The sequence below is a fragment of the Siphateles boraxobius genome, unplaced genomic scaffold, assembly GCF_051911475.1.
Source record: "Siphateles boraxobius isolate OS27281-9 unplaced genomic scaffold, OSU_SipBor_1 16, whole genome shotgun sequence".
Taxonomy (NCBI): domain Eukaryota; kingdom Metazoa; phylum Chordata; class Actinopteri; order Cypriniformes; family Leuciscidae; genus Siphateles; species Siphateles boraxobius.
In genome coordinates, this window is record NW_027508766.1 from 5052496 (window position 1) to 5078574 (window position 26079).

Sequence of the window (26079 nt, forward strand, 5' to 3'; positions counted from 1 at the left end):
GCTGTGGCTAAGTATGCCTCTGAAAAAACTGTCTATATCAGTAGTTGGAAGACTTCCCGATATTATTCTCCACTGTTTTACCTGCTGAAGTTCTCGATGCAGACGCCATACTTAGTATCAGTGTAAACACGTCCAACCAACACCTTCAGCTCAGGGTCATAAAGCAGTACAAACGACACATTGCCAGGATCTCTACTCATTCACAGCCATGATCGAAAACAAAAACAACAAAAATCAATTACAAAAACATTAGTCATTATTTAGAATGTAACATTAAATATTAATTCACATTAAATATGAGTATTGGAACAAACAATAACAAATGCTGAGTCTATTCAGAGCAGACTCCAGCAGCTTTTTATACATGGAATAAAAAAGTATAAATATATGATTTCAAAAACAATGCAAAGAACAAAATAATTTTGTCAGGTTCACATTTATACACTATTATATTATTACCGATTATACACTACCGTTCAAAAGTCTGGGGTCAGTACGAAATTAAGACTCTTCAGCAAGGGTGGATTAAAATGATCAAAAGTGATAGTAAAGATAATCATGTTACAAAAGATTTCTATTTCAAATAAATTCACTTCTTTTGCATTAATCATAAGAAATGTTTCTTGAGCAGCAAATCTGAAGGATCATGTGACACTGAAGACTGGAGTAATGATGCTGAAAATTCAGCTTTACCATATACCAATATATTCAAATAAATTGTAATAATATTCAACAATATGTCTGCTTTTACTGTATTCCTGATCAAATAAATGGAGCATTGGTGAGTATAAGAGACCTCTATCAAAAACATTAAAAAGAATAGTAAACAATAGTAATTATGAGAGGTGGAGGTGTAAAATAGTGGAAGAAAGTTTTATATATAGTGCTAATAATATATACTGTATATGTAAAACATATATAAACAACTGATGAGGAGGTCCACACCCAGATGAGGCCAGTCAGCCACAGAGACTGATTGTTCTTTATGAAGATACACGACAAGCATGACATTGAAAAGCCCAGGTCAGGTCAGTCTCTGGCCAATATATTTTAAGATGGGGTGGTCAGAGTATCGGCAACATGGGTACGCTACAAATTTAAAATATTGAAGTGCCTGTACTGTATACCGGCCCACTTCGAGCACTCCCCTCAGGGCTTTTTACTAGCATACAATAAAGGGCTGGGCAAAGTTTCACCTCTGTTTTCAAGGAAACCGTTTTGTTTTCTAGAATTGTTTGGCATACAGGCATAATGCATGATTACGGACACTAACTTAAACAGGCTCAAGCTACAAAAGTAGAAGGAAAACCTATCAGTCATGTCATTTGCTGAAAATGTCTTTCCTGCAGTGTTTTAAAATGCTGTTAAAATACTGAGAGAGGCATTCAGTGTTGAACAACCGAGTGGTTAAATGTGACACTCCTAACCTGTGCAAATTTATCTTAAATTCTATTAGAGATATACACACTTGTGATAGTCCTTTAATGACCTAGTGTCTGTTCTGATTAATGACACAACACCGATGACCTCTATAACTGATATAGTAAGGGGAAGAACCTGTTTGACAGGCTTCTAATCCAAGTACTAACTCCTTAATCATCTTAAACTAAAGCTTTACACTTTCTATAACCTTCTGTGATTCTGAAGCAGGAAGTAATCTGCAGGCTGAGAGGGATCAATATTTGTTTTGAAAGACAATCCTTTCACCCTACAATGTATAATATTGCATGGGTGAAACATGCTGGATGTAGCGTCTCTCTGCTGGATGTGGTAATCAGTGTTTTCTGACGGTAAAATTAGTGGTTTGCCACATGACAATTAAGGGTTCTGGTAAATATGACTCATGCTAAAGGACAATGATTTAAAAATATTTATGTTGTCACATGAAACAAAATAAAATAGCATGAAGCAATGTGAGGTAACCGATATCAATTCACATGTAGGATTATTTGTTTTGTAGTGTACTCACCTGGACATGTACAGGAGGAACGAATCCTTCACCACAAGCCAGCGACGGGACCAGCGGAAGCAGAACTGATGGTGTCCGATACAGTTGAGCCCCTGGATGCGGTGACCCCCGGACCGTTTCAGAATATAGCCTTCTCTGCGACAAACAAACAAACAAAAACTAAAAAAAGAGTTGCAGAAATACATGTAAGCAACAATGGAATAGTTCTAAAATCACAAAAGAAGAAACACACACACAGTCTGTACTCACAGGCCTTTGGGTCCAAGGTCTCTGATGAAGGACAGCGGACTGATTGCCAGGAAGTCTAACTGAGAGAATGATATACACACACTCTTTAGTATGCATGTATGCAACCAAAATCCTCTGTAACTATGTATTTGTGTGTGTGAGGGGATCAACTCGGATACAATAAGAATAGAAAATCGTCTCCAGAATTGAGCTAAATCTGACAAAAACTATTTTTGGAGACATCCAGGACATCCTTAAGAACCTTTACAGATCGACCAATATTATTATTATATTACTATTATGTTTTCCAATAGCCAATATCTAGAAAAGTGTTTAATACAGCTTTTTGGCACAACAACAAAATAATTTGTTTATCAAAATAAATAAAACATATGCACTATTTTTTTATTTGTCAGTAAACCCAATACTGAAGGACGGATAACTCAGTATGTAAAAGTAGAAAAGTATTTAAAAGGTATATGAATATCAGTTAAAAACGTAGTTAAACCATATAAAACCAAACCACATACCAGTCAAATGAATTTTTTTTTACAATAATGTTTATTTCTTTTAAATGATGTTTATTTTAATTCTGAAAATGTAAAGTCTTTCTTTTAGGGGTAGGGTTATTATACAGATTTACAGTATGTGCATGTATGCTTCTCACCAGCCCATGAAAGTTCCTGTAGAAGGTGTTTTCTAGCAAGTTGTTTAAATATTCCTCCAGATATTTCTGGAAAACACAAATATAAACACCTTGTACAACACGTTGGGTGTGCAACTTTTTGAGGGAAGTGATGCTTTGCTTTAGTACATAAGTACCGGTTTGCTAGACGTTCTCCTGATTCTATCGGTTCCGTGTAAAGTCGGCATGTCCTCTGTCAAACCTGCCAGCTGTTGTCTCTGAATGGCAAATCTAATTCAAATCACAAGCAAAATGAAAGGAAAACACAAGTTCAAAACTTCAGGCCAAACAAATGAAGCGTTGTGAATTTACATGTGTGTGCGTGTGTGTGTGTGTGTCTGTGTCTGTGTGTGTGTGTGTGTGTGTGTGTGTGTGTGTGTGTGTGTGTGTGTGTGTGTGTGTGTGTGTGTGTGTGTGCGCTCACCTCCCCAGAGGCAAGAACTGTAGCAACACTTTGTGTTTGTACAGGTCTCTGTGGAGCTCCTGGAAGTGCTTGTACTTTTTTTTCACCGTCCATGTGAACTCACCATGTGTCAGACGGACTGTGTACAAAGTGCACACATTTACCTACAAACAAGATATTTAGACTGTCAGGTATAACGCAACAATACACTGTTTAGTAAAAACTCACAGACGTACCTTGGAGCGGGTAGTGTATCGCTCCATGTTTTCCACTTTGCAGGTGATTATTGTGCCATTAATGAGAGGAGGAATGGCTCCCTCCTTCAGGTCTGCTAGATGATGTACAACTAAAAAGTCACGCTCCTCTGATAGAGAGACACAGAAAGACAAGAATAAAGTCACTATTGTGAAAATGCTTTTTTCATTTTGTCATCCTAACTAAATACTAAAAATGCAAAACAATATAAGTGAAAAGTTTAATTGAAGAATTCTCATGAACTTCTGTTTTAAAGAAAGCAGCACTCGAGATGCATGAACTTTCGAAAATTTCGAATTAAGGTCAAGACCAGAAGGGAGTCAAGACTGAGTCCACATGCTCCCAATTTCATAACAAGACCAAGGCCATAAAACATGCTCTAGACCATATTTTCATGGTCTTGGCCTTGTCGTGGACTCTGGAGCATTTGAACTCGGTCTTGATTCGGACTCAAATGAGCTGGTCTAGACTACAACACTGGTATGATTTAAAATGTTCCAAAGAGCATCTTGTACTTCAGTGAGAACATATTACCATCAGTGCACTGCAAAAAAGTCACATGATCAATGTCACAGATTTCCTTATTTGATTAGTGACCTAGAAATAGTATTAACTATAATAGACTGAATAGAAAAAAACTATTTATTTTACACCATAATAATTCTTTGTTTATTTTCAGGTTTGAATTAGATTTGAATCCCAGACTTTGGCCCCTCCGTTCCTCCTCGTTGTGTTTGAAGAACAGCCCCTGTGACAGGCCTCAGTATCAACAATGTTATATCACAAGAGGTCAAAGATCAGACAAGTCACTGAGTTTCAGTGCTGTGCTTAAGAAGACAATCCTTCTAGAAGTATGTGAATGAGAGCTGTGAAGCCAGTTACTCCTCTCTCTGCATTCTACATGTTTCACATTTTTTTCACATGGAAGTACAACAAACCCATTGTAAAACTTCCAATACCTGTTCTTACACCACGACTGACATGTGGATGTGGCATAAATAATCTTTTGTCCTTAGAGACAAAACTGTGATTGAAAAGAAGTCAGTATGTTAACTGTGAGTTGTTGAGCAAATAACCAATCACTGTTTTTGTTCTGTAATAAAATAAACACTGAGAATATGTCACAAGCATTATGCCTGTCCCCTGAAATTCCTTAGTAGCAATGACAAACTGAGCACTGGAATTATTTGATCACATCTGAGACCTTGTTTCTATAAAATTTTCTTACAGCTCACATTGTCAGAGTCTTGATTTTCTATATAGAAAACCTTCTGTGTTCTTGGTACATGACACTGTAACTGCAAATATAAATGGTAAACTTATTTGTTCTTGTGACAAATATATGTATATAAAAAAAGCTCTTGTGCTCTTTGTAGAGCAGAATTCTGCTGTCCTGTGCAATATAGTCCACACGTAATGCGCTAATATAAAAATTTTAGCCAACGCCAATAAACCGATAATTATTTTCATGTTGTTCCATTTAAAACTGATAAATGATTAATGTTAATATCTAAACTATTAAAACAATAAAACAGACTAAAAACAGACTTTTAGTCTAAAACAGACTAAAAACAGACTAAAAACTAATAATTTTTGAATTTGTTTATCAGGGTGTGGACAGACAGCAGAAAGGCATGCAAACAATTTACATGGTGATCATAGCTACAAGGCAAGCAATAAACAAGTTAAAAAGCCAATGAAAACCGTGTGCACAACTGGTGCATATTTAAGCTCAAAGTAAAAACACATTAACTAAACGATCATGGCTTTTGGGTTTACTTGAGAGTTACAGGCGGGTTTCAAACTTTGTGATCTGTTAATAAACACTATTGTATGTGATTTGTCTCACCACTGTTGTTTTTGATAGATTTCAGCTGATCCTCAGTAAGGTCGCACAACACGGTGTCAACACACTTTCGCCACCTTTGAGCTGCATTCGTCTCAGGACTAGCCATAAGGCTTCTGGACCATGACACACCTGTGCAAACACACCAACAAACGAACACAAAGGAAATTCACTTTGTTTTTTCAACATAGTTTTTCATAATGCAAACGTTAACATGACATAAAACTAGCGGCTATAGTGCGTGCAGAATTATTAGCCACATTGATTTTCTGATCTTTTTTTTTTCAGGCACATTTGACCAATTCCAAATCACATTAATCTTAATAACTACTATTCATTTTGTATTTAATAATTTAATAATAAGTGATATATAGCTAATTCATGAAGGCTGGAAAAGAAAAACGCCTTAAATTCAGGTGTGCATAATTATTAGGCACGTTTTCTTTTACAGATAAAATAAGTCAAAAAAGAGATTTAACTCAGACTGAAAAGTCAAAAATTATGAAATGCCCATTAGAAGGGTGCAACACTAATACAATACTAGAAATTGCAGTTAAGACATGACCATTGGACAATGAAATGCTCATTGGGTCAGCAGGGTCACACAAAAAACAGGTGGAGAAGAAGAGACACATGTTAACTGCAAAATAATTAAGAATTAACTGTGAAACCATCAAGAACCCTTTAGTCTCCAGCACCACCATTTTCCAGAACTGCAACCAACCTGGAGTCTCCAGAAGTGCAAGGTGTCAGGATTTCAGAGACTTAGGTTAGGTAAAGATTCCTAAACAATGACCCCCACTTAATAAGAATCACAAGCTGAAGTGTAATAAAATACATGCAGACTGTTATTTTAGGCTTTATTGCCAGACAGATTGAGAGTGACTCTTGGACCAGCACCACAGCCTCTTGTACCACTGTTTGAAGAGTTCATCTTCCAGATTCTGGCAGTAGCATAAGTTTTGGGAGTTCATTTTAGTCGATCTCCTACCCTGAAGTCCATTTTGCAGAGGTGGACTAAAAATTAACTCCCAAAACTTAGCATTCAAGATTTAGGACAGTTTAAGTAGGACATTTCATTTTCACATCTATAAAGAGATTAACAGGTAAGAAATGGATAACTATTCCATAAATATAATTTAGTACCATAAAATCCCTTTAAAATACAAAATATTCAATAAAAAACATTATCGAACTAAAATATAGTACATTCATTTGATTTATTTTTTAAGCGCCACACGAGCAGCACCAGAGGGTTCAAAAGTGCTGCAGGTAGGAGAGAGATGGATAGACATCTGAGCTTCTAACACAAAGTTCACATGTTTAATAGCAGGTTGTGAAGCTCCAGGAACTAACGTATCATCTAACCACTCATACCAGCTATATCAACACATTTTTATCTTATATGCTTTTTGTTATATAATTTGAAACCAACAGTTCCATAATCTTCTATTTATTTCTTCTGTGATGTATTATTCGGTTCTTTTGTTTGCTGAGCCTGTTTGTTATTTTATTTTATAAAAGCATGTTTCATATTTTGACAGTTTGTATGCAATTTAATTGTAAAGCAACTTAAGCCGCATAGCATAATATGTATGAAAAAGATGTATGATTAAAACATTAATTATTGTTATTACTGTGCATGTATTTCATATTCACAGGCGCAGGATTTGTCCGCACAATGTTATTATCACATAATCTGTATTCATTTAAGAACAAGTAAAAATAACTAGGACAAAAAAGCTAAAGCGCTTGTGGCTGTTGGACTCAATCCAGATGGTCTTTGGGCTGAACTGCGTTGTATTTCTAAAGCAACTTTGCCACTAAACAAAAGAGCACAACATTCTAGCGATACAAAAGCTGCACTCCAGCTTGTGTCACAGATGATTCACTAACCTATCATAAGATATAAATGATTTGTGGGTTGAGAGTAGACAAACAAAACGAGAAAAGTGAAAGAATTGATAACTGATTGATTTCAGCTGATTTGACAGTGGACTTTACTTCTAAAGTCATGTAGTACAGTCACTGCGTCCAAAACTGCCTACTGTACAGTGGGGGCTACATTTGCTTTGTGGAATTTGGACATACTACTTGGAAGTATGCATATTCTGACACCGGAATTGGTTCCCAACACTGTTCCGGAAGGCACCTCAAAAGCACACATTTTGGATATCTCTCTCCCTAATCAAACCACCTGATATAACTCAGCAGCGCATTAGTAGAGATTTCAACACTTGAAATAGGCATGTCTGACGAGCGAGAAATCCCTGACATTGTGGGGAACTTCCAGGAAAAAGATGTGAAATAGAGCTGTTGTAAGTAATTAACAAAGCAGAGTAAGATACCTTAGGGTAATATGATATTAACCATGTCTCTGAGGTTCTGTAACGACACTGGATATTACTCTGACATTATCACTGACACAACTGATACACAATTTGTTTTAAAATAAATTAATACTATTGGTTAAATTGATCAAAATGAAACTTTATATTGTTGTAAAAGATTGATATTTCTATTATAAATTTAAATATTTTAATTCAAAAAGGAAGAGAACAGTAGGCTACACCAAGAGAGGGTATAGACCTTATTCACAGCAGCGCCATCTTTGATTTTTAACAGGAATGAAAGCAAGGCTGTGAGGGATAGACATGCATCTCTTCAGTGGGTTGTACTGTTATTTAATGTGTTTTTGAATTGTTCTGCTGCCAAAAGGAAATTTTATCAGACGAAAAAAACTCCAGACACCATGAGCTGTGGAAAATTATGAGTTATTTAGGAGCTTGTACAGCTTTTTACAGCGGATGCCATTGAAAACACGGTAAGTCTATCCCTCACAGCCTCGCTTTCATACCTGTCATGGCGCTGCTCTGAATAAGGTCTATTAGAGGGTGTTGCACTGGCTGACTGGGCCCACTGTTGCCAGGCAACTAGGCTCCAGGTGAAATACTACACATGATGGGAGAGAGAGAAGTTAAAGTAAACTGGAGGAGAGGAGCTTGAAGAAAGGAAGGGAGATGTTAAACAAATCATAAACGTATAAAAAGATAAAACCGATCATAAAACCATGTATGAGTAAAATGATTTGACACTGTAGTTTGCATTTGATTTCCAAATGTGCAACTCTTTTGCCTAGATATGAAAACCAAAGCTAGAAATGACTTATTAGTAGGAACTGTGCCTATCATAGACATAATAAATACATAGACGCCCTATTGGCTGCTTTGGAACGTTGCTGCGATACGTCAACGCGTCCGCCATTTTGTGAAGGGCAAGACTGCACTGTAATCAAATGCAAGTAAACGGTGAGCTGCGGTTTTTCTGGATAAAAACAAAAACAAAACAAAAAACATTTATCAACTGATTTCAGTGGTTTGTACGTGCTGTACAAAAAGTTCCATCTCTAGTTATTTAAAGCTACACTGTGTGATTTTTACCCCCATCTAGCGGTGAAAAGGTATATGACCATCCAGTGAATATTAGTTTCTGTTCCTCTCAATTCCGATTTCGTTTTAACTCCTACGGTGGCCAATGTAGTCCAAGATTGGAATGCAGCATTACAACTGCATTATCACATTAGGCTACGTTAATTGTGTATAAAGTAAAATAAATGAAAAATAACTAAAATTTAAAGTGCCTACATATAACTTATAGCCTACAAATTATAGCGCCATTAAAATATTAATCACATGTTATCCGTCATAGAACACGGATTTATGTTACAAGGTAAACAATACTTTTCATCATTGACGCGAGGAAACCTATCCTAGATGTCGTTCTAGCGTTATGCACAGCACACCATGATATAATTAGCCAAGCAACTTCCAATATACACAAACAGGCTTAATTAACGTTACCTGTCGAGAAGAAAGCAGGTAACGTCGGCATCCTTTTTAAAATCGTTGCTCGTCATGAGCTCTTTCCATCTTGGAAAGGCCACTCCAATATTTACTTTTGTCTTGTTGATTTGCCTGTTGCGTTGCCGTCTTAATTCTCTTTTCGCTTCCTTGGCGACTCTGATACTGTCACAGTGTCTGGTTTGTGTTCCCTGGGTTGCCACTAGAGGTCCTCGTTCTCACGAGAGCCGGAGACAGAGCCAGTGCCTGTTCCAGAGCCGGAGACAGAGCCAGTGCCTGTTCCAGAGCCAGTGTCTGTTCCTGAGCCGGAGGCAGAGCCAATGCCTGTTCCAGAGCCGGAGGCAGAGCCAATGCCTGTTCCAGAGCCGGAGGCAGAGCCAGTGCCTGTTCCAGAGCTGGAGCCAATGTCTGTTCCAAAGCCAGTGCCTGTTCCAGTGCATGAGCCGGTGTCTGTTTATGAGCCGGTGTCTGTTGCTGTTCCTGTGCCATGGTCGCCCTCGCCCTGGCCGCCCGAGGGGTCTTCACCGTCCTGGCCGCCCGAGGGGTCTTCACCGCCCTGGCCGCCCGAGGGGTCGTCACCGCCCTGGCCGCCCGAGGGGTCGTCACCGCCCTGGCCGCCCGAGGGGTCGTCACCGCCCTGGCCGCCCGAGGGGTCTTCACCGCCCTGGCCGCCCGAGGGGTCTTCACCGCCCTGGCCGCCCGATGGGTCGTCTGCTTCGCCCTAGCCGCCCGATGGACTGTCTGCTTCGCCCTGGCCGCCCGATGGACTGTCTGCTTCGCCCTGGCCACCCGATGGATCGTCTGCTTCGCCCTGGCCGCCCGATGGACTGTCTGCTTCGCCCTGGCCGCCCGATGGACTGTCTGCTTCGCCCTGGCCACCCGATGGACTGTCTGCTTCGCCCTGGCCGCCCGATGGACTGTCTGCTTCGCCCTGGCCGCCCGATGGACCGTCTGCTTCACCCTGGCCGCCGGCTAAACCATCACCCCCTGTTTCTGTTCCCTTCCATGGACCTGGCCCCCCATCCCTCCCCCTGATCCTCCACCGTTCCACCTCCCTCCTGGCCTCTTGTTTTGTTTGTTTTTTGTGGGTCTTGGAGCGTCTGGTAGCCGCTCCGTAGAGGGGGGGTTATGTCACAGTGTCTGGTTTGTGTTCCCTGGGTTGCCACTAGAGGTCCTCGTTCTCACGGTGTCTTTCACGTTTGACTTCATTTCCCAGCATTCTGTCTGTCACTCATCAGTTCATTGCACTCAGCTGTTTCCCATCACCTTGTTAGTTTGAGTGTATATATACCCTGTCTGTTTTAGTGTTTGTCACGGAGTCGTTGTTATTCATCACGTCACTTTTGAGGTCTGTTCTGCTTTGTGCTAGTTTGTTTATTGTTTTATGTTTTTGGATTGCTACGTTGGTTTTGACCCCTGCCTGGACTGGATTTATGTTTTTGGATTACCCTAATAAATACTGCAAATTGGATCTCTCTGTTTCCCGTGTGTGCAACGTGACAGATACGTATCCTCGAGAATAAGAGTGATCCTCCATCAGCAACAGACTTTCAAAAAGGCTTTCAGGTTTTTATATATCAGTCTCAAGCAATCCCCCTCTTGAGATTCGACACGGTGCCATCGAGTGTTAAAACGCGAAAGGCGAAGCTTGAATTAACGGGTATGTCCCTCTTTGGCTAATGTACTTTCAAGATGGAGGGGCAACATGGCGACCGACATTAGAACCCCCCACCCGTATGTATTTTCAATGGCATATTATACACTCACGAGAATACTTTATTACTTGAACGAAGTAAATATACATTAATGAGCACATATATTTTTGAAAGAACTAAGTGTTTTTAGCTAAGAATAAACTAAAAAAGTTACACAGTGTAGCTTTAAACTAGTCTAATCTCGATAGTTAGACTTATAAAACATTTTTTTTAAAATAAGGAATTGTCAAAGCTCAGGCTTGACATGTAGGCTATCAGGCTTTTTATTATTGGATAAGAATTGTGAAGATAATTTAATTTTTACATTATATAAAATAAAGTTGTCTTATTGTGGAAAAAGCATTTTCTGTGATTGACCCCATTTTAGCAATAACAAAGATAACTGCTGGATCCTTTATACATATGATATGGTACAACAACAGTGCAATGCAAATAGTAAATATAAGATAAAGTCAAGTCAAGTCAAGTCAAGTCATCCTCATTAATGTAGATTGTTTCAAAGCAGCTTTACAGAGATAAAGATATAATTTAAGGGTAACAGAGATTGGTTTGGTTTTATAGTGGCTCTTGAAATTTTTGTTTTGTTTTATAGTAAAGTAATAGTAAATAGTTTAGTCAATAAAATAAACAAGCTGTATACTGCAAATAAAATAGTAATGAATAGTATAATTATATAATATCATAAGTACGTAGCTACATAATATAATAATACAAATATTGATAATAGCATATAGTTTATGTATAATACTATAATAATAGCAATGGAATAAGAAATATCAATTAAAGTATATAGACAATAAAAAATAATAAGTTAAATAGTGACTATGAATAGTACAATCATTTAACAGCATAACTGTAATAGATTGATAATTGCAAGTGGTATAATATTACAATAATAATAAGAACAGCAAATACAATGTAATATCAATTGCAGAATAATATAGAAAATATGAAACAATATGAAACATTATACTATTGATCATTAAACTGACATTTAACAAAAAGATGTGTGTAATTTTATTATAGGCCTACATACAGTGAAGAGAATGTATATATAAAATAATTTATATATCTTAAAATATCCCTACATAGGCTATATAAAATAAAATGTCACAACCCTGTCTCTTTTTGTGAGACCAAAGATCGCCCGTTTGATATACACAAGACGTATTATATCTAATGTTTAACCACTAGACTAGAGACATCAGAACCAGCGACACGCGTCAGTAGCTGTTCCAGGCGGGGTACATGAGCGCTGAGCGCCCGGTGAACGCCTGGATCTCACAACAAATCAATTTTTTAAATAGGCGCTATCTTTATAAATAAACCACAGATTTTAGATATAAACAACTACATTGTCGACTGAAAAACTATTAAAACTACATTTCGTCAGACAATAACAGTATTATTTTTAATTTTCGCGGCTTTTCTCCCCTGAACATTACTATTACTAATTATATCATGACCAAATACAACCAGAAACAAATGTTCAGTCTTGCTTGTGAAAGATAATTCCTCGAGACCTGTTTTCAATTGTGTGGCGATTATACAGCCCCAAGCAGCACACGAAACAGGCATTTTTCTCAATTCTCGCAATGATAAGTATTATAAAGTTGCCCTCCGCAATATGGCGGCGCCGTTGACGTACGCTCCAGCGACCAATAGGGTGTCTATGTATTTATTATGTCTATGGTGCCCATGACTCAATAAATGTGATTTCCTAAAGAGAAATTTCCCTGATAAAAGCTCAAGCTGCTTACAACCACAATTAATTAACAGATACTTGGAATGGAAAAGGGTAGTTCATAAAAAAAAAATCTGTCATTAATTACACTCATGTTGTTACAAACCCGTACTTTCGTTCGTCTTAAGAATACAAAGTAAGATATTTTTAATGAAATGAGAGATTTGTGTCCCTTGATTGACAGTAATCTAACGTTACTACCACTGTGATGCAACAAAAAGATCATAAAAAGATTGCAAAACGAATCCATAATTGAGCGGTTTACTCCAAAATGTCTGAAGAGACACGATCACTTTGATGAACAGATGAAATGTAGGCTTTTATTTATAAATTAACTTTCATCAACTCACACATGAATTATGGTGAATGAAAGCTCAAGCATGTTGTTCACTTGACGTGCGAGAATAAATGAGGTTCATTATCGTGTGTTATGCCGCACGTTTTGTTTGCGCTTCAGCAAGGTTTGGAACGACGTGGGTGAATGGCAGAATTTTCATTTTTGAGTGAACTAAACCTTTAAGTCTGTAAAACTGTGAATTATGAAGGATATGCATGCATTCAATACATAATTATTATGTAAATCAAAATCATTCTAATATTCAAATACTTGAAATGATTTCTCCCTAGGACTCAACAGAGTGGAGCGATTATGACTGATAACTATTCTCGTATCTTCTGTCCCGTGAGCAGTGCACGCACTCCTATCCCACACACTTTCCTCTAAAAACAATCTCTCTAAACCTGCTTCTTCCTGGCAACCCGGATGAGGGGTTCAGTCCTTCAACAGTCAAGAAGAGGATGTAGGAATGAAGAGTGTAGCCCATGAGCATCACGCGTTAACGGTGAAACAAATGCTGTCTAGATAGGCAGCTCACTAGTTTTGGGGACAGATCCATTTTTATGCATCAATGACCTAGCTTCTTCTGACCACCATTAACATTCCTGTCTCGTGTTTTATGGGACACCCTTCACTCGCCAAATAAAACGAAACTTTAAAACCTATTTAAACAGTTGCTTTATAACATCGTATGAGATTCATAAAAAATCAATGATTTCACAGATTGTAAGGAAAAGCGTAAGAATTATATTTTACAATAACGTTACACGGTTGAAAATGTGTGTGAAGCCACATTTTCCGATGGACGGTCATCGTATTACCTCTTTCTAAACAAGACTCGTATTACCTCTTTCTAAATATTACTCACCAACAAGGAAACTGTCGCGATTAAGTGTTTGTTTTGCTCTTTGTAGTTTCGTATGTTGTTATTTCCAAGTTATACTCAAACTTCTGGATAACTTTTCCCCCATCATAACTTCCAAGGCGAAGTAGGTTTGCTGCTGTAACATTCAACGTAGACAAACTTGAGAGGCCGAATTTACCGTAAAACCCCTAGAATGATCTCCAGAAAGAATCCATGTGCGTATACAGCAACCTTTTACATGCCCGTTCTGGCACATATAGAAATGTGGTCCGTTTAGAGAAACATTCCATAAATATATGATTTCTATAAGTGTTGTCTGGTTTATTAAAACAAATATTCCCCAAGTGTATTGTCATTGGCGTAAACGTTCCACAACCACACCGTTATTTGCGTAGATGGGACGCGTGCAGCTGCAGCAGATACGCAGCGTCTTGTTACAGACCATCCTCAGAGGCGCAGATGGAGCATATGTACAGGTGGAACAGTGGATTTATGAATACTCTAACAACACGCTGATAATATCCACATCAGAGGAGACACTCAGAGAGCTTGGACCACAGGAAGCAAATACACGACAGATATCTCTGAGTATGGCAGGAAATGAACACCCTCAGAGCACTAGGGCTAGCAACAGCACAGGAAATCGTCATTGTGGAATTAAAAATACCGTTTATATATAGGCTCACCATTTTCACATGAAACCATTTCACTGTGCACTGTAAAATATCTTTTTCACTTTAACTTGAAAACTAAAATGTAACTGCTGCTGAAGTCAGAGAGTAGGCTATACAAAGTTCCTTGCAATATATCCCTCCACTTTCAGATACAGACATAAACATATTTATATACACATACATTCAAAAAGATTGTTACCGTGGTAAGTTTGTAAGTCTGTACCTTTACATATTAAAGTAAAACTGCTCTCAGAAAAACAAAACACCCTCCCACATAACTGGATTCTTAACTTTTGTACTTTATTTACCCCTCAAGGGTGCATATTAGTACAGTAAATTAGCTTACATAGTATTACCTAAAAAAGCGTATACAAATATATACCTTTTAAGAGTTTAGTTTTTTTTGCAATTTTTTTTATGCGCGTGATAGCCGAGCCCAAAAATTAATCAAATAGATCTTTACCTTGAATATGAATATTTTATTCTCTGTCGTTGGTGCATGTAGAAAAATCAGAAGAGCACAGTGCTTAGTAAGGATTTAAAAGTGTTCTTACAAGCAGACTTCAAACTTTTTTCTTGTAAATTTGCAGTGCATATCTTAAGACAGTGTTAATTAATATATGTGTGTATGTGTGTGTGTGTGTAAAGCTTACAGTAAATAATAAACAATGTAAAATTGCATAAGTTAAATTAAACATTTTAAATGACAATGAAATACATAAGATGGAACAAACAAAAATGAACATGCATCTCAATAATACTAATGCTAAATACTACAGTACAATCAGTTATAAAAAAGGGTCTGATGTAACACACTGTGAACAGTAACACACACTGTAAACAGAGACAATAACCGGTTGGGGCTATGCAAAATGCAGCCACAGTGAACTTTTTTTCTTTGTTATTTCACTAATCCTTTTCTTTCTTTTTTTGCACAACTAAAAGCAAAATGTGCATTCCTGTAAAAATCCCCCCTAGTGTAAGTAATAGTTAGTACAAAATGTCAATGCATGCATGGACAACCATAGTTCCAAATATCAAATATAAGACAAGATCTCATATCAAGTGGAACAATACTGTTCACATCATGTATAGCTTGTTGTACTCTAACTCCAGATAAAACTTGTCCTAGTAATTTTTTAATGTTCCAAATAAGCAGAAAGGAATTGCCTCTTTGCTCGTTCCATCTCTCTACCTGTTGGACAGAGTCTTAAGAGCTTCTTATCTACTCAGGTAAGTACTTTTTGTTCTCCCAAGGAAATGGGTACTCGGGTGCCTGGTTGAAGTGACCCATGAGGAAGATGGCCACTGTTCCAACAGAGAATAGCAATATGGCTGCCCAGAAACAAACCTTGTCAATCATCTTTCCAATCAGCACCCAACTCTCCATCTCCTGAGAAAAAAACAGGAACAACATGATGAAAAACAAGATAAATAAAACAATGTGTTGGTGGAGACGACAGCACTTATGATGTTTATGAAAGCGTTCTCTTAGGACAAAAACACACACTTACAGAACCTATGTCATTCTGCTGCTTGGTGGATTCAGCAATGAAGTTACAGGCATCCACACACTCTTTTATTTCTGGTGCTGTCTTTGCCAGACTCTTGTATAGGTTTGCTGTACTGCTCACATCAATTTCATCCACTAGAGGGAGACATACACAAACACATTTGAAGCAACAACGGAATTAAATGTTTTACACACTACAACATTAATTGTTGAAGTCGGCATGAAACAGAAGTTGAAATAGTTTTTTTCTTCCATATTGTGACGTGTAGCCGAGTAAAATGATTTCGGGAATGAGAAAAAATGTAGGATGGGACTTGATTTTGTCCTCGGGAATTGATTGGATCATAGGAAGTTGGTCGTTGCTAACTAAATGGAGGCAGATCTGAATACCAGTTTACAATCAGTTGTGGAGGATATTTAGTCCCACCCTCTGCTGAGACATATGCCATAAAGAGAACGGGGGGAGGGTGTTAGTATTTTTGATTGAAGAGTGCGCATTAATTAACAAAAAGAATGTGCTCGGATATTTCCTTTATGATAAACATTGCAACATTCTTAGAAAAAATAAGAATTGACAATTTTGATTTCATTGAATAAAATTGTATGGAACATTGGAGTGTTTATTATATATGATTTATCGAGGCACATCATTATTTCTTTGAAATTCATGTGCCCTAATAATCTTTAATCAAAATAACTTCCCTTCCGTCTTGTAACGACATCTCATCTCTTCTCTGATGAAGTGTTTACTGGCTCGAGTGCGGGACAACCTGTCACACAGATGATATCACAGCAGTAGCAAACCAAAACCATCCAATTAATTCCTAATGGACAAGATCAAGTTCCGCCCTAGAAGAAGCCGTTTCACTTGGATACTTCCATTTTATGCCGACTGACCACACGTATGCATCTGTAGTTCACTATGTTACTGTATAGTAATGAATTCTTTAGATAAGTGAATCTTTGAATTTATTTTACCAATGGAGCGCATGAGTCCATGTCTTTCTCTCTGTTTATCAAACATCATCTCACTGCGTGGCTGTTTCAAAACATATTCCTCGGCCCTCTGCATCAGCCCAAATGAACTGCGGCGCCTCTCCCTCATTTCATACGTCCCTCCACCTGGCTCCTCCTCATCCACAAATGAGGCCATGCCAAGGAAACGAGGGACCACCACGAGGAAAATCTAGTGGATATAAGAGAAGTACAGTAAAAGAAAGACTACAGATTCAGCGATATTTATAATTAGGAAATATGATATATTTAGGACAAGACACACATGAACGCACATGTTTGATGGTGTGCGACATGTTGTGTGTACTAGGACTGCGGAGGGAGAAGTTGAGGACAATAATGCAGTTGGTCACGATCAGTGTGGTCATACACATGACGAAGATTAAATACCTAAAACAAAGCAAGAAAGAGTGGAATTAAAGTAAGTAAGACTGATAAAGCTTGGTTTAAATAAATATTCAACTGTCTACACACTGACACTCACTTGCCAATAAGAGGCACGGAAAGTGACGTTTCTGGAATCTTCTGAGCAATCAGGAAGAGAAACACAGTCTGAGCCAACAGTACAGAAATGGACACAGTCAACTTCTGCCCTCCAGCTAAAAGAGACAGAAAGAAAGATTAACAGTGTACAGAGACAGACAGAGTGCAAAAGAGGGAGTACCACTACCAACACTGTAAGACAAATAGAAATGGATCTTAATACTGTATTTTGAGGCATAGGCTACTGTACATTAACCTCAGAATATCTACACATGCAAACACCTTTTGCAGGTAGAAAAAAGGCCAGAACAACCAGAGAGGAGATGAGAGAGCATGGCAGGATGATGTTGATGATGTAGAAGAGTGGTTTCCGCTGGATGATGAGGTTGAAATACACCTCCTGGTATTCTAGGTCATCGGGGGAGTAACGCGAGTTCGTCATCTTACGGGCGGGACGGTGCTTGATTGCCCACTCCCCGTTTTCTGTGAGAACATATAATTAGAGCATCAGAAGAAAGACATGTGATTGGATGGACTTTCCTCTTGGTATTAAATGTGATGTAATAAATGCTTTGTAGTTGTACAGTGATGTGTTTGTTGTACAACTGAAAAATTATATATTTTATATATATATATATATATATATTTTTTTTTTTACACAGACTCCCTATTTTATCTGTTCTTGATTTATCTTTTTGAATTGTAATTGCTTTAAGAGTTTCATCATTATTTTTAGTCGGTTCGTTGACATTTTTTGTTTCAAATTTTGAATAAATTACACTACCGTTCAAAAATTTGAGGTCTATAAATGATTTTTTATGTTTTTGTGTGTAGTCTCTTCACCAAAGCTGCACTTTTTTGATCAAATATACAGTAATAAAACATTTGTGAAATATTACAATTTCAAATAACTGTTTTCTATTTGAATATATTTTAAAATGTAATTCATTTCTGTAAGGGCAAAGCTGAATTTTCAGCAGTCATTACTCCAGTCTTTAGTGTCACATGATCATTCAGAAATCATTTTAATATGCTGATTTTGTCACAGTCATCATCTGCACTTCACAGTCATCGTCTGCACTACACTTCCCAGCATCCCTCTTGTCTTCACACCTGCACTCACTCCCTCATTTACCCGCACCTGCCTGTCATCATCATCATCATCCGTGTCATCTGTGTTCCCTTCAGCATTGTTCAGTTGTGTCTGTACTTAGTTCCTTTCTGTTCAGCCTGTCTTGGTCCGTTCTTAGTCTTATTTAGCCTCTGTGTGTTTATCCTGCCTGTCTGTACCTGTTGGAAGTTTATTGTAAGTAAAAGTCTTCGTATTGAAACCGTTTGCCTCATCTTCTCCTTCTGCCAACACAGCATACCATGACAGAAGATCGGACCCTAAAAAAGTGACTGAATAATGGAATGGGTATTCTACTCACCCTTTCAGTCCCTATCTCACAACTGGTGAACTACTTCCAGGAGGGCCAACCGATCGAGGATTATGTCGCCGGATTCCAGGAAATTTCCAATGGGGAAAGCTGGACAGACGAAGTCCTAAAAACTGTGTTTTGGGGCAGATTGGATAATCGTCTGTACCAGCAAGCTCCAGTGGCGACAATCCCAGGCACGTTTGCCCAATACCTGGATCATGTGCTGGGGTGGCTCAACCTTCACCGTGGGTGAGGCTGATGACATCGCCACTCAACCACCATCTCCAGCCATCTCCTTCACCACGCCTCCTGTCTTCATCCCCGGTCCAGTGTCTCGTCCCGCCGAGACCGCCCTGCCAGTGTCTCGTTCCCCCGAGATCATCCCACTAGAATCCCTAGTTCCTCTCCTCCTCCTAGGTCCTGTAGAAATAGATCTCATAGCCTTTGACACAGAGCCTGAGTTTCTTCACGTGAGCCCTGCCGAGCCTGAGCTTCGCATCAGCCCTGCTGAGCCTGCGCTCTGCGTCACGTCATGCCCGCCGAGCCAGAGACTGTTCACGTCATGCTTCCCAAGCCTGTCCCTGCCCCAGAGCCTATCCTGGGTGGGAGGGAGGGAGGAAGAGAGGGGGGAGGGCTATACGTCCTCGCCGTGGCCGCCCAAAGAGCCACGACCGCCTGAACAATCCTCTCCGCCATGGCCGCCCGAAGGTCTTCTCCTCCACGACCACCTGAAGGGCCTTCTCCACTATGTGCGCCCTCACAGCCTGATCCTACCTGGCCACCTGCACAGCCTGCTCCGCCCTAGAGGCTTCCTGCTTCGGATAGAACCACGCCCTTGTCAGCCTTCAGGGCCTTGTCAGCCTCTTTCTGCAAATTGTATAGTTGTATGGTGTATAGCGATATGACCCAGCACCCAAAAGACTCCCACGCAGCCTCCATTCTTCGCGAAAGATTGATAAAAAAGTGCACCGGAAACAAGAACCTTGAATAAATTATATACGACCCCGTCAAATCACAGAGATGCCGATTCGTACGGGACTAATATTATCACAGGATCTCTGTGTTCGGTGAAATATGGTAGGTCATTTGCGGGGGAATTTTTACTTTACAAATTACAGACATGGCCGATTCGCACGGGATTAAGATCACAGACTACCTCCGCAATTATTACAAATGACTAGAGATCACCAGGTAATACTTATCCCGTGCGAATAGGGCTTTAGTGTGTGAGTGTGTGTCTGTGTGTGTGTGAATAATAAATTGTAAATTGTGCACCTGTGAAGGCCTCAGGATCGATGTCCACCCACTCAATAGGCTTCCCTGTATCTGCATCTTCTGCCAATACCATAATAATTTCATTTGCACTGTATGTCTGAGACCTGCAGATGAAAAAAATAAAATATATCTAGCTTTAAATAAAAATGAAAAAATCGTAAAGCTACATTAACCATGAGACTTAAGACTTGAGACCATTTAAACCCAAATCTCACTCTGTGCCAACCTGAAGATAAGTGTGCAGTTCTGCCAGTCAAAAGGGAAGTAGGTGATCTCAATGGCACAAGTACTGCGATAAATGGCAGGGGGAAGCCAGTACATGGAGCCGTCACTCGAAATCAACACATTAGCGTAGTATGCTACATCAAACTTGCCATCAATGCTGTGAAGAGAGTAGAAAAGAGGTAATTTTTCAAGTGACAAGAGAAAATATTGGAAAACTTTTTTACTGCTAACTCACTTGTTTTCCAAAACTATGTCTGGTAGCCACACAGTGTTGTATGGCACACGGATCGTATCAATGCCGTGATATTCAGATGTATTCCATGCAAGACGGTAATCCTGCCATTGCTAAAGGGCAGAAACATGAAAGAAGAAAAGCAGGAATTAGCAGGACGGGCTGTCGCGGTGAAGGAATAGTTCCCTTGCGGTAATTTTGATTGGCTCAATAGCGCGATATGCGGTATTATCGCCATTTATTTATTTATTTAGATTTATTTGTTGCTATATAAATAAGTGTTACGATGTGGTCAGCATACACAAAAAAGAGGACATTTTAAGAAACCAATGTAACCGAAATTAAACCGCGTCTATGCGCATTGAAAGGCTGTCACTCAGCATTGTAAGTATAACTAACGCATTGTTATGGCAACGGAATGTCTTTGAGTGAGTCATTAAACCGTTCATTCGACGAATACGTTCACAAAACAATGATTCCTTAAAAGATAGATGTAATGAAACAAGGTGTTAATTATTTTTTAACTTTGAGCTCCACTTTTCAAGGCTCAGCTGACCAGCAATGCGTCGCATGGGTAACGCTGAAGCTGATGCTTCAAAGGGAAGTGAACTAGTCAGTTAACGTAGTGTGATAGTGTAGTGCTACGTCACACGTAGGCTCACAATTGGCCGACGCTGGTTGTGTGTGATGCGTGTGACGTATAACAACAGAAGCTTACGCTACTAGTGAACTGACTGGAGGCCCACAGAGAAGGAAATTTGAAATAAAGTCGTTATTTTTGTTTTGTTTTTGAGCACAAAAAGTATTCTCGTCATTTGATAAACTTAAGATTGAGCCACTTGGACTATTTTAACGATATCTTTAATAACTTTTCGGGGCTGGCAAGTGTCAATCCCTTAGAAGCCTATGGAGGAGTGATCCAGCTCTCAGATTTAATCAAAAATAACTTAATTCGTGTTCCGAAGATGAACGAACATCTTACGGAGTTGGAACAACATGAGGCTGAGTAAATACTGACAGAATTTTCATTTTTGGGTGAACTATCCCTTTAATAGAGACCAATGGCATTGATTCAATGTGTGACTCGCTGACTTTTTTACCAGTGCTGCCTGCCGCTAATGACAATCATGGTAAATACCCTTAAACGTTAAAAGGGTGATACGACAAATATTTCACTTTCCTTGGACACGGCAACTTTTTCACAAATATTTATGATTTGACTTCAAAGACAGAAGCAGGTAATCGCACGTGCTCAGTCGATCTCTCATTCACTGTCTGTTTAGGCTTAAGTGCAAATAATCCACGAAGCCTCTGTACAAACAAGCTTGTTATCATTATTAACTTATTTAAGATTCAATACACATGGCACGACCTTCAAAACAAAAAGGGTATAGCCTTATGAAAAAAGAAAACATGGGAATATCGCGGTTGCTGTGGTTACTTGCATTCCTCTGCGGTTGGCCTGTCAGTAGCGCGGGTAGGCTACTACAATATTGCGGTTATCGCGACAGCCCTGCATAGAACAGAAAAAAAAGTGTAGACAGACACATGTACCGCGTTATAAGACATTTAAGATTATAATCGTGAACAAATGAAGGAGCAAAAATAGGAGAGAGAAAATTGTTCAGAAAAAAGATCAAGTAAATATGGAGAGATGATGCAAAGGAATAAGAAAAAGCTAAAAAAAAAGGACTATAGCTAAATATTTTACATCTTGAATTATAAGATAAATAAGATAAATTATTTCTCTGAAGCATCTTGAAGGCCATTCACACAAAACAAGTTTTTGTATCCTACTGCACTGCGTTTCTACTGTTTTTCTGTAAACGCACGAGACAGACGTCTTTAAATATGTAAATGTGTAGAACGCCGTGCCAAGTTTAACTTTTAAAAAAGTTTTGAAAAATTTTTCGTTTCTTTTTTTACACTGGTTATTACATTTTTAGTCTGCATGAAATGGAAATTCACCTGTTCAAAATGCATGTTATTGATCTTATGTAGATTAATTTATGTATATGCTTTTTTAAAGCACATATTTTTTATATAAAAATGTCATAAGTGTTCCAGGGGAAAAAGTCAGATCTCTCTCCTGTGATGTATGCCTGACTTCTATAATCATTTAAATCTGTGTAAACCCTGTCCCCCTTTTTTTTTACAATGGACTGCAAGCTCTCAAACTGCATCCATCCAATCAACAACCAGTGAAGAGAAAAGAGTACTCTCCCTACATTGTTTTATTTTTCGATGATCTGTTTCACTCGAATGCATGAAAAGATCTGTCGTTACTTCTGTTACATTACCACTTACGTAAAAACACGTTTTGTGTGAGCGGCCCCTAGGAGCTTGCATAAGATACTTACAATCTCAATCCAAACATTTGTAGTGAGAGTCTCCGCTTTCTCATTCTGTTCAGGGAAGAAAAGTTTCTAAATGTAAATAGTCTCTAGCTGTTGCACTGTGCACAGTCCCTACTGAATATGTAATTGAATTAACTAGAAAATAAACTACAAACATTATCTAAATATGACCAATTTGTTTTATATACTAGCAATGATGTACATGCACATTTCAAAAAACAAATTTTATGTTATTTGTAATATTTCAGCTTATATTTATTTTTACTGCTTTTTAGATCACTGATATAATGTAATGATATACTGTATGTCTGTTTACTAAAAACTCACAATAATTGTTACTGTTGGCAGGGAGATTAGTTACCAAAGAGATGAGGTTGGTAAGGGTTAACTTGACCTGAACCTTCACTTTTTCATCAATATTTCTTGCTGGTCGAATATTTTTATTGTAGTTCTTAAACTTATCCGCAATCAACTGCCTCTCCTCATTTCCACTGACTGCAAAATAAAGAATGAAATACAGAAATTAGCTTTAAAACTTAATAACAAAAACATTGTTAGTAGACAGATTGAATAAATTAGTGAAAGTGTGAAAACAGAGTTTTTAGAATTTATTACTAAAAGTTAACACCATAATATTTTAGATTTCCTAGAGAGATATATCAATTTTATAGCAGTTTTCATTCCATTTTAATATGTGTTACAAGATTCCAAATCATAGCATAATATTCATAATATACATTAGCCATTTAATACTTTACTGACTGCACTGTAAGCCCAATAAAGTACAGTAGCTTACACTGCAGTAACACCTAAACAGAATGTTAACGTTTGTAACAGCTTTAAGTTACATTTTTATATTATTAAATATCCACAAGTTAGAAAGGACCTTTATAAAATATAATGGACTTCAATATAGCTGCCCGCGGTCACAGTGCACTGGCAAGTGTGATAAAGACGGAGAGCCACGTCAGTCACTGTTTGAAGTACACAAGAGCACGTACCTTGTAATACTAATACAGTGGCCACAAGCGCAAAAGCAAATACACACGTCCTGCCGAACCGGTCGGCCATGGTCGCCAAAAGACGGTCTTGAAAGTTGGTAACAAAGAGACAGACACGTTACTTTCCAGCAGTCACTAACCAAGCTCTCTCTCTCTCTCTCTTCTCTTTGGTGCTACAGCTGTCACAGCACGAGGCTCGAGTTACAGCGTTCAAGAGCGCTCTTAAAGTCACATTCACTACTCGCCAATATCATAACGCCACTAATAATAATAAGCAACAATGATTCAGATTATGTAGGCTACTTCTCAAGTATGACTGTAAGTGATCTCAGATGTAATGAATAGAGCCAAAAACATGCTGACAGGAGCGTGAATTTCAAGTGCCTTTGGTTCACTGCTGCGCGAGCTCATGATGATGCTTACAGTCGTGCATTTCGAGTATCATAATGGCTTACGTATAACGGTTATTGATAGTTTTGTTCAGCCTTGGGAATTGTGTTTCAGTCTGAAGAAATTATAAGCAATGTCAACAGGTGTACGGGTGGGGTGGGGAGGGGGGCTTAAGGGCCATAGTGTTGATGTCTCCCATGCACATGGGTATAAATAACCAGTGCTCTGCTCTGTAGATCAAGGAACAAAGTAAATGCTGGGGTTATGGACCAATGGTGTGTTGTGTTGTATTAGTCTATTTGCCTATACAAGAAAAGTCCGTAAATAGGCCCCGATCTAATTAATATGAAGGAATTTTCCGTATTGATTTTTTTCACTGATGTTTTACTTGTATTTTGAATTACGCATTGCATAAAATAACACATGTCCTGGCAGAAAATTGCCAGTAACTTTCCTTTTTCCACAGAATTTTCTCTCACATTACATGGGGACCAAATGTCCTCAAGAACATAAAACTTAAAATTACATTGGCATGTCTTTATGAGGAAAATCACTTATAAACGCAATAGGGTTTGGCAGTAGGGGTAGGGACAGGTAATATTATAGCTCAGTATCAAACCAATAAAGGTCAATAGAAAAGTGTGTGTGTGTGTCTGTGTGTGTGTGTGTGTGTGTGTGTGTGTGTGTGTGAGGGAGCAACGAGAACTGTTACTCAAAAAAAGTTTCTTTTTGTTCCCAGAAGGTAAAAAGCTCAACAGTGAGTTATGAGAGATGTCTGAGTGGTGAGCTCATGTACAAAACTGTTCTGCATGTCAGGTTTAAATGATTTATGAGGTCCAGCACACACTATGATAACTGACACTATAGGTCGGTTATAAAGAATGTCTGGACACCATGGAGAGCATTTCAAATGAAATAGCCACCATGATCTACTGCAAGATGTTTCAATAATCGTATGCACACTGACTTTAATAACAGGAGAGGTCAGTACGGTGGCCCAGTAGTGCACAACACAACGACATTTAAAAAGCAAACATAAGTTCACAACTTGGATTTTCCGTTGTGTTGTGGATTCATTTCGTTGTGTTATGGATTCATTTCGTTGTGTTGTGGATTCATTTCGTTGTGTTGTGGGTTAATTCCGTTGTGTTGTGAACTTATGTTTGCTTTTTAAATGTCGTTGTGTTGTGCACTACTGGGCCACCGTGGGGTCAGACCCTCTGATGGCATTTAAAATCAGATTATGGAATCATGTCGTTTATTTCATGGATTTTTGTTTTATTTACATTCTGTATGAGCCAATTGGCATCGACGCATTGCTTGGCCAGTTGCTGGTCACTGGGCTTAAGTGGTACAAATCTTGTTGGTGGGTTTACCGGAGCATGAATTCCTGTCTCCTTTGTGTACTATTAATATGACCTGAAATTGAACGGTGTTCTATGCGGGTAACCGGAAACTCCACATCCGGGGAAACGTGACACACTGTCTTTGCCAAATGAGAATGTCAAAGATGCATGTCATGTGACAAATGTCATGAACAGTGACTTTTTGTCTTTAATTTTTGTCTAAAATTTTCTAATTTTCTGT

The 26079-nt window shown here is 38.5% G+C and overlaps 2 protein-coding genes across 2 annotated transcripts in view; both read right to left on the minus strand.

The window, feature by feature from the left end:
- pld2 (phospholipase D2) overlaps positions 1–14502 on the minus strand; it is a 29582-nt gene extending 15080 nt beyond the window's left edge. The window contains exons 1-9 of the mRNA XM_077231294.1: positions 13911–14502; positions 5390–5518; positions 3522–3649; positions 3307–3449; positions 3020–3113; positions 2865–2930; positions 2219–2277; positions 1970–2104; positions 82–192 (exon numbers count right to left, since the gene is read on the minus strand). Of these exons, the coding sequence (XP_077087409.1) occupies positions 82–192; positions 1970–2104; positions 2219–2277; positions 2865–2930; positions 3020–3113; positions 3307–3449; positions 3522–3649; positions 5390–5495 (842 nt within the window). The 5' untranslated portion in view covers positions 5496–5518; positions 13911–14502. The remainder of the gene's footprint in view (positions 1–81; positions 193–1969; positions 2105–2218; positions 2278–2864; positions 2931–3019; positions 3114–3306; positions 3450–3521; positions 3650–5389; positions 5519–13910) is intronic.
- Positions 14503–15039: 537 nt separating this feature from the next.
- Positions 15040–24561, minus strand: chrne (cholinergic receptor, nicotinic, epsilon). Its single transcript, XM_077231295.1, has 12 exons — positions 24103–24561; positions 23463–23596; positions 23105–23149; positions 20748–20857; positions 20514–20669; positions 20288–20391; positions 17874–18074; positions 17593–17707; positions 17384–17498; positions 17073–17280; positions 16096–16229; positions 15040–15974 (listed from the first exon to the last, which is right to left on the minus strand). The coding sequence occupies exons 1-12, from the start codon at positions 24170–24172 to the stop codon at positions 15807–15809; spliced, it is 1560 nt and encodes a 519-aa protein (XP_077087410.1). The 5' UTR covers positions 24173–24561; the 3' UTR covers positions 15040–15806.
- Between the last annotated feature and the right edge of the window lie 1518 nt (positions 24562–26079).

What these genes read in the sequence shown, in the direction of transcription:
- chrne (XM_077231295.1), bottom strand. Translation starts at nt 24,172, where the DNA reads ATGGCCGACCGGTTCGGCAGGACGTGTGTATTTGCTTTTGCGCTTGTG. An exon ending in CGATCCTGAGGCCTTCACAG is followed by an intron (nt 18,075 to 20,287) that starts GTGCACAATTTA and finishes ATGTTCTCACAG; the next exon opens with AAAACGGGGAGTGGGCAATC. An exon ending in TCCGTGCCTCTTATTGGCAA is followed by an intron (nt 17,499 to 17,592) that starts GTGAGTGTCAGT and finishes GCTTTGTTTTAG; the next exon opens with GTATTTAATCTTCGTCATGT.